Source organism: Vidua chalybeata, chromosome 17 (genome assembly GCF_026979565.1).
Source record: "Vidua chalybeata isolate OUT-0048 chromosome 17, bVidCha1 merged haplotype, whole genome shotgun sequence".
NCBI classification, from domain to species: Eukaryota; Metazoa; Chordata; class Aves; order Passeriformes; family Viduidae; genus Vidua; species Vidua chalybeata.
Genome location: NC_071546.1, coordinates 14,523,724 through 14,532,437, shown reverse-complemented (window position 1 = coordinate 14,532,437; position 8,714 = coordinate 14,523,724). Strand labels below are relative to the sequence as shown.

General features: G+C 59.2%; 1 protein-coding gene across 1 annotated transcript; it reads right to left on the bottom strand.

The window, feature by feature from the left end:
• Positions 1 to 864: 864 nt before the first annotated feature.
• Positions 865 to 8,286, bottom strand: LOC128796720 (opsin-5-like). Its single transcript, XM_053958629.1, has 5 exons — positions 8,199 to 8,286; positions 6,719 to 6,881; positions 6,087 to 6,214; positions 4,316 to 4,644; positions 865 to 2,419 (listed from the first exon to the last, which is right to left on the bottom strand). Exons 1-5 carry the CDS (start codon positions 8,284 to 8,286, stop codon positions 1,895 to 1,897), a joined length of 1,233 nt encoding a protein of 410 aa, XP_053814604.1. The 3' UTR covers positions 865 to 1,894.
• Positions 8,287 to 8,714: the final 428 nt, after the last annotated feature.

Below are 8,714 nucleotides of genomic sequence, written 5' to 3'. Positions count from 1 at the left end.
CCCAGCCACAGCACGTGGAGTTCGTTGGACTGGTTGGGGTTTGCTGGGTGGCTGCAAACACTGGCCCTTGGCAGCAGGAGTGTCTGGGAGTGGAGATTAAACACCCCCAGCACTGGGGCTCTCAGTGTTGGGCATGCTCTCACCAACCTGTGGGATGAAAACACTGATCTGGGGGTTTTCTGGAGTAATAAAGGACCTGAGGGATTAGCAGACCATTATCTTTCTCCCTGTATTCTTTGCATGATCTCTGGAGCACTGGATTTTTAGGCAGCAGGGGCCAAAGCTGTCGGCCAGGGGGCTGGCAGACGGAGCAGGGACCAATGCTCTGTCCCCAAGCCTGGCACTGCCCAGTGCCCAGCCTGGCTGGTCAGTCCTTGGTCCCTGGCCATGCCGGGGTGGCCATGCCCTGAGAGCCCCCAGGAGATGGCAGCAGCCCTTCGTGCTTGTGTCCTCCAAGGGGAAACCAGCCCCTGGTCCCTTTCTGGAGGCTCCCCTCGATGGGCAGCAGCAGGATGGCCCAGGATGGCCCGGGACAGCCCAGGATGGCCCAGGATGGCCCGGGACAGCCCAGGATGGCCGGGGGGACAGGCAGGGGTGTGGCAGGGTCCCGTTGCTGCCAGCACAGCGTGGCTGTGGCGCTCAGCACGAGGGAGGCCCGGCTGCCGGGGCACAGGAGGTTTGCTGGTGCCACGTGCCCGTGCCCAGCCGATGGGCTGTGCCCTTCTCTGCGTGGCTGGCCCGTGGCACCCAGCCTGGCCACGCTCTGCACCATCCCCATCCGCATTCCCTGGAGTTATCCTGGAGCGCAGCCGCCAACGCGGAGCCGGACCGAGTGGGACGCTGGTTTTGCATGAGTGAATTTACTTCAGAAATGACAGCTGCAACACGATGAATGTCAGTGCAGACACTGCGTGATCCCCTCGTGGGCCAGAGGGCCGGGGATGGGGCACAGGGAGCTTTCCAGGTGGGGTTATCCTGTGGATGGCTTTGCACCAGGCTCTGGCACAGCTTCTTGCTCCTTTTTGTCCCAGGCTCCACCCATGGGTGTGCTGCCCTCACTGATCTCCAAAGGCCAACTACAATCCCTCGGGATGCTGCAGCCCAGGCAGCTGCTGCCCTGTGCAGCAGTGCAGATGGCAGAGCTGCCCCCTCGTCCCAGCACCGGGGACACTGCAGCCACAGTCCCTTCTCCAGGGTGGTGCTCACCCACAGATTTGCCCTTCCCTGCATGCAGATCATTCCCTGGGACTGCCACTACTCACTCCAGGATTATTGTAACCCCAAATCCTTGCTCTAAGGCAAGCTCCCATTTCTGTCTGTAGGGCAGTGGTGGCTTCCGCTCAAGTGGAGGGCGCAGGGTAGCACAGCTGGCACAGAGAGCAGTCCCAGGGACCTGTAGGGAGGTGCTTCCTTACCCCAGCTGAGGTAGCTGTGTGGACAGTCCCACTCCCCAGCAGGAGTGGGACCTCCCCAGGGAGGGGACTGTGGGGGCTGTAGGAGCTGGCACTGGAGGTAGATTCCCCTTGGGCCTCCTGGCCCCCAGCCCACCCCGCCAGGCACAATTTTCAAGACAAACAAGTTCCTATTTGACCATCAGAGCACCAGGTTGGAAAAACAAAGGCCAAGGGCCCAGAGAGCAAACTGCAGGAGAGACTGTTCCCCGGGCTGCACCCTGGGCACATCTCAGGCACTGGGGTCTATTTTTGTTCTTGATTTTGCGAGTGCAAACACCAGGCTCAGAGCTGCAAGAGTCAAACCAGAGGGGTCGGTGTCACATCTTCCTGTCACTTCAGGTGTGGAACATCTGGGACCCACTGGGCACGGGCATGAGGGAATGCTGCGTTTGGGTTTGTGCTCCAGTGCTCTGCTAGGACAGAGCCGGGCAGGGCTGGGCTCAGAGCAGGTCCTTGGGCAGGGCCTCCCTCGCCACGCTGGCAGTGCCCAGGCCTGGCCACCTCCGCGTGAGCAGCACCATCACCTGCACCGTCCTCCTCAGCCCCGGCTGCCCCGCGGCTCCGCCGGCCAGGGCGCCACGCCGGGCCGAGCTGCCGGGCAGCCGGGGGGGTGTGTAGCACCTGGGGCAGTCACTGAAACACCCAAAAGCGTCGCTGCAGCTTCTGCCAGCGCCGGGGCGGCCCCTGCGGCGCGGCGCCGGGAAGGGCCGGAGCGCAGCGCCCCGGCAGCCGCAGCACAGGAGGGTGCGCAGGGACACCCCGTCCTTGCAGAGGAACCTGTGGAAGTTGGGCTCGAGGAGCAGGTACACCAGCGGGTTGTAGAGCGTCGAGGACTTGGCAAAGACGGCCGAGAGCACGAAGGCCAGCGCCGGCACCTGGCTGGCGTCCCCGAGCAGTGCCCACAGCGCAAGCACGGCGTAGGGAGTCCAGGCAGCCAGGAACCCCAGGCACACGGCGATGCTCAGCTGGAAGGAAGCAGAGGCAGACGGTGGCACCGTGAGCCTCCTGCAGCATTCGGGGGACGCTGACACCCCCCAGACTCAGCCACATGCAGCAGGACCCTGAGCAGCCCTCACATCCCCAGGGAAAGGCGCTCAGCCTCCTGGGCCTGTACTGGAATGTCAGAGAGCAGGGCAGCAGCTCAGCACAGCCCATGCACAGACCTGCTCCCTCTCACACCCTGTCCCACCTGGGAAACTCGGGAACGGCCTCATCCTGCTGTGGCTGATGGGTACAAAGGACCCAGTGACCTGGCTGGGACCAGCTCAGCACCAGGCCCCAACAGCTTTTGGCAGCACTGCGAATCCCTCCAGCAACCTGTGTGGCTTGGGAGGCCTGGAAATGGGCTGTGCTCAGTCCCCCTCCCCTGAATGGATGTGGATGTTTCCTTTGAAGCCAGGCTTGCAAGTTGTTTTCTCTCAGGCTGTGTTTTTAAAAGGTTATTCAGGGCTTTTTACATATTCTTGGTAAATTATAGTATTAGCTTGTAGTCTGGGGAACAATGACTCATGCAAGCTCCTTTATGATCTCTTCCAATGTAATTTAAAATGAAAACTCCTCCACCTGATGACTTTAAATGAGGAGCAATGTGTTGTTACCCACACTGACACAGACACCTGGAGAATATATCAGGAACAGCAGACACTGGGCAGGAGGGGCCCAGCCATTCGCCTGCCCATGGGCAGTGGGCTGGGCAGGGCACCCCGTGACCCCACAGCCCCCCAACCCCGTTCCTTGAGGAGCAGCCCCCAGTTCCTGGTACCCTGGGGAGTAGCCCCATTCCCCATTCCTTGAGCAGCAGCCCCGTTCCCCGTTCCCCATTCCCTGTTCCCATTCCCTGAGCAGCAGCCCCGTTCCCCGTTCCCATTCCCATACCCTGAGCAGCAGCCCCGTTCCCCATTCCCGTCCTCGTACCCTGAGCAGCAGCCCCGTTCCCATTCCCCGTTCCCCATTCCCGTACCCTGAGCAGCAGCCCTGTTCCCCATTCCCCGTTCCTGTCCCCGTACCCTGAGCAGCAGCCCCATTCCCTGTTCCCCGTTCCCATTCCCTGAGCAGCAGCCCCATTCCCGTTCCCCATTCCCCGTTCCCCATTCCCGTACCCTGAGCAGCAGCCCCGTTCCCGTTTCCCATTCCATTCCCGTACCCTGAGCAGCAGCCCCGTTCCCGTTCCCCGTTCCCGTACCCTGAGCAGCAGCCCCATTCCCGTTCCCGTACCCTGAGCAGCAGCCCCATTCCCCGTTCCCGTTCCCGTTCCCCATTCCCCGTTCCCCATTCCCGTACCCTGAGCAGCAGCCCCATTCCCCGTTCCCGTTCCCGTTCCCCATTCCCCGTTCCCCATTCCCGTACCCTGAGCAGCAGCCCCATTCCCCGTTCCCGTTCCCCATTCCCCATTCCTGTTCCCGTACCCTGAGCAGCAGCCCCGTTCCCGTTCCCCGTTCCCGTACCCTGAGCAGCAGCCCCATTCCCCGTTCCCCATTCCCGTACCCTGAGCAGCAGCCCCATTCCCCGTTCCCCATTCCCGTACCCTGAGCAGCAGCCCCATTCCCATTCCCGTACCCTGAGCAGCAGCCCCATTCCCGTTCCCGTACCCTGAGCAGCAGCCCCATTCCCCGTTCCCGTTCCCGTTCCCCGTTCCCGTTCCCGTACCCTGAGCAGCAGCCCCGTTCCCGTTCCCCGTTCCCGTACCCTGAGCAGCAGCCCCATTCCCCGTTCCCGTTCCCCATTCCCCGTTCCCCGTTCCCGTACCCTGAGCAGCAGCACCATTCCCGTTCCCGTACCCTGAGCAGCAGCCCCATTCCCGTTCCCGTACCCTGAGCAGCAGCCCCATTCCCCGTTCCCGTTCCCGTTCCCCGTTCCCGTACCCTGAGCAGCAGGCCGTGCGCGCCGCGGGCCCCGCGCCGGGGGGACGTGTGCTGCCTCACGGCTCTCCGCGACGCCCACACCGTCCAGAGGATCAGCGCGTAGGACAGCAGGATGAGCAGGCAGGGCAGCAGGTAGCAGAAGATGAGGAGGGCGAGGATGTAGAGCGCGGCCTCCCTGCTGGAGGCCTCCCAGGCGATGCAGCAGGCCGTGCCGTAGGGCTCGGGGCCGTAGCTGCCCCACCGGGCCAGGGGCGCGCTGGCGAAGGCCAGGGCGTAGGCCCACACGGCCAGCAGCAGCCCGGCGGCGTGGCTCCGCGAGAACCTGCTCCCTGCGGCGTGGGGACCGCGCTCAGGAGGGCTCCCGTGGGCAGGGCAGCGAGAGGGAGCTGCCCCTGAGGCGCCCGCAGCCAGGGCAGACGCCGGGCTCCGGACGGGACCGGCCCCTCGCGCCTGCCGAGCACCGCTGGGAGCTCCCGCGCTCGCCGCGCCGCTGCCGGGCCACGGCCAGGGCTCCTCGGCCACCCCGGACCCTGGCACTTGAGGCACCTTTCCCTCCCTGCGCAGTGAAGCTCGGGGGGAGACGTTTTGTTTTCATTTTTGTCCCAACCCCCATAGAATCTCAAATCCTCTGATCTTCTAAGACTCACTGTAAAGTGCTATGTCTTCAGACATACATACAAATAACATTTTGCTTTGAAACTAAGCAACTAAAAGCGCATTTCCTCACAGGAGGTGGGCTGGGCTGTAGATAAGCCCCAAGTGCCAGGCTGCCAAGCACTGGCTGATCAAGAGCAGAGGCTGGCCAGGGAAAAGCCACTGTCACCTGGGTTGTCTTTCCACAGCCAACTTACATCTTTATCTTTCCTCCCACCTTCTTAGCCACCTCCTGAGCTGTTGTGCTGGCACATAACCAAGGTGACTCTGCGCCAGCATTGTCCTTGAGGCACTGAGAGCTGCTGGGGACACACGGGAGGCTGGCAGCAGCCACTGGCTTGGAGACATGGACAGTGAGTCAGGGGACAGGGGGATAGGAGGGACCTGGGGTGCTGGTCTGCAAACCAAAGTGATACATATGATTTCCCATTTTGTTTCTGCTTTTGGTCATTAAAGGAAAGTGTATTCCGAAGATAAGTGCTAGAGGAAGGATTAGCAGCTGAGCTGAGGAAATTAAGAACTCCAAATTGGAGCAGGAGCTGTGTAAGGAACATCCATGGGTTCCCTCACTTCCTCAGGTGCTCTCCGCAGTGAGCAATCATTCACCTTAGCTCTGCAAGTGAGCATGCAAGTGAAAACAGGGCTACAGACATGAGCTGTAGCACTGCAAACCCGGCCCTCCTGTATTAATTATTTCAGTGAATTAAACACATTTAGCCTATGGCTCTCCCACCAGGGACCAGGGAAAGCAGCTCTTGTTGCTCTGCCAGAGCTTGTGGCTTCCCAGCTGCAGTCTGCTCTAGCCTAAGCTCAAGTCCGTGTATGGCCATTCAAAAACCTGCAGTCTGCTGTGATACAGCCACACAGATGTGACACCTGGGGACATGGTTTAGTGCTGGACTTGGAATGCTGTGGTAACAGCTGGACTCAATGATCTTATAGATATTTTCCAGCCTAAACTTGTTTCTGTGATTCTGTGACTAAATGTTGACTGGGAATAGGTTGCCCTGGGGCAAAGCTTTCCCTGGAGAGGTGGATCTGGCTCATTGAAAGAAAAAGGGCTCTGTTAACAGAGAGGGGTGTGAGTGAGGATCAGATAACGCACCCCAGCACCTACCATATGCCGGGTAACAGACCTTCAGGCAGCAGACCGTGCTGAGCACCGTCAGGCTGGCCAGGCTGCACAGCCCGAACAGGACCCCGCAGAAGGCGTAGAGGGTGCACACGGCCTGGTCGAAGAGCCACCTGCAAGGAGAGCCTGCAGGTGAGCCCGTCCCTGCCCCCTGACAGCCCTGCCCCTCGGCTGCACACGAGGCTTCTCCCGGTGAGGGACATTCCCAGCGGCTGCTCCCATTGCTGCAGCAGAGCTGGGCACATGTGGGGAGGTTCCCACACGTGCCAGCACCTGACCAGTAAATATGGGCATGACCTTGCCCCTGATTTGCTCCCTGAGCGCCCCAAAGATGGACATGGGTGGAGGTGGGCATGCAGGAGCTGCCCTGACCCACAGCAGCTCCCACACTGCGCTGCCAGCTTGGACACCCACCACCAGACCCCTTTGGCAGCGGGTCTGCGTGAGGAACTGGAGGGACAGGGAGCAGCAAAGCACACGCTGTGGGATGGCTGTTTGGGAGCTTGCATGTGCCCCTGTGCCACCCCGAGTCCCTCTGCACCTGCCAGGGATCTCCTGGCTCCCAGACAGTTTGCAACCAGGCTACTGGGCAGTGCAGAGCCGCTCCCATGAGGTACCTGTGTGCAAAGAAGGAGGAGGTGGCCAAGGGGAAGAGCGTCACCGTCATGCTCAGGTCACTGATGGCCAGGTTGACGATGAAGAACTCGGCAGGTTTCAGCAGGGACCTCTTCTGATGGGCCAGCAGCAGCAGCAGTGAGTTCCCAGACAGGGACATGATGCCTGTGGAGGAGGCAGAGAATGCTGCTGTGTGTGACAGAGCCAGGAAAGGAGCCAGGAGCATCCTGAGATGTTTGGAAGGAAACACTGCAGAAGCCTACAGAGGGTAGAGAGAGCTCCAGGCTTCCCTCTCTGTGATGAGCTGAGCAGGGGAGCCCACGGGACCCACAGAGCTCTGTGAGCACATCTGGAGCTCCTTTCCATTGTATTGGATCCCTTCTGCTTCCTGAGATCCTGCAGAGGCGTTTGGTAGGAGGGCAGAGATGGGATGAGACTGCAGCGGGCTCCGGGTGCAGGATCTGCCCAAAGTCACTTGCTGCAGCTGGAAGGAGCAAGGGGCACTTCCTCCAGCTAGATAAATAACGGGAGCTCCCTGTGACTGCTCCTCTGATGTGGGGCCAGGGAGCTGGGCCCCTTGGCCTCCGTAATTTCTTCCTGGCAATGTCACTCCTGTGAGTCTGCACTGTCCCATATCATGGTAACAAAATAAACAAGAAGAAAGGCATTATGAAGATCAAGGAAAGTCCAGACTAAACAAAAGAAGGTTCTTTGTTTGCTATTAATGTATTTAAATCAACAGTGGTGATTTAAGTTTTATAATAAGGGCTTTCTCTTTTTCATTACATAATTGTGATTTCATGGAAAAGAAATCAGTGTCCTCAGAAGGGGAATCTTTGCTGCTTTTGGGGCAGGTTGGGCAGGATAAGAGTTCCTCCCTAATGGATTAGGCTGCAAATTAAATCTCATGGTAAGAACCGGCTTCCAAAGCCACTGAATGGCCAACACTAAGTTCCCCTCAGGGAACAGGACTCCCACGTGGGATCTGGGCAAATCCCGAGCTCTGGAGGCTTTGGAGTCACTGGGGAGCAGAGTATTGAGATGTTTATTCTTCTTCCCAGCCTCACAAGGCATTTTTCCCACAGAGCAAGTCTCACATCTGTGCTAAGTACACTTTATTAGCTTTTCCAACTCCTGCTGAAATCAAGGGCCAGCTTGAGCTCCAAATCCCCTTCAGTGGACCTGGGTGGTACCCACAGAGCCCTTGCCTGTCTCACCTCAGGTGGCTGTGGTAGGAGTTACAAGACGTTCCTTAAAGTTATTCAACTTTCCAAATAATTAAAACCATAACAGGCACTTGAATTTCACCTGAGAGGGGAATTCAGTCACCAGACCATACTTCTGGGTAACATGGGAAGGGTCAGTTTAATTAATCTGCTAATGACTGGACACTTCTGGAAGCACCAGTGACTGAAAAGGCCTGACTGTCTCTGGCAGGCAGCTGGGCAGGGACACGGGGGCCAACAGGCCATCTTTCCTTACCAAAGATTAAATAGAGAGTGCCAAAAATCAGGTCTTCTCTCTCCGATAGGGTGGAGGTGAACCCTGAGGTGTTGGACGCATTCCCCATCTGTAAAGAAAGACACACATGGAAGTGAGAGTGACTCCTGGCTGAGGAGCAGTGCCCAGCTCCTTCAGTTCCCAGAGGACACAGTGACACATTCCTGGCCAGCAGGATGCTCTGGCCAACGCTGCCTGCGGCACTGAGCAGCCTGGGATGGGATCAGGCTGGTAATCCCACTTCATTGTCATTCCTTCAGCCACAGATTTCACTGATGAGCATCAGCCTTTGCATGGTGATTCTCTGGGCAAGTCCTGGCCTTGTGTGACTGCAGCAGGCACGGCGTGTTTGGACACAGGCATTGGCTGCTCGCAGCAGCCCGGGACACCCCTGAGCTGGCAGCCCCCAGGGGTGATGGGGGCAGCAGGACACAGTGCCAGTGGTGGAAGGGGGCTCTGGGCTCATCTCCTCCCACCCTGGATGCTCAGTGCTTCACA

Coding starts and splice junctions, on each gene's coding strand:
- LOC128796720 (XM_053958629.1), bottom strand. CDS start 8,286: ATGGGGAATGCGTCCAACACCTCAGGGTTCACCTCCACCCTATCGGAG. Junction 4,645..6,086: donor GGTCTGTTACCCGGCATATG/GTAGGTGCTGGG, acceptor CCCACGCCGCAG/GGAGCAGGTTCTCGCGGAGC. Junction 2,420..4,315: donor CGCACGGCCTGCTGCTCAGG/GTACGGGAACGG, acceptor GCTTCCTTCCAG/CTGAGCATCGCCGTGTGCCT.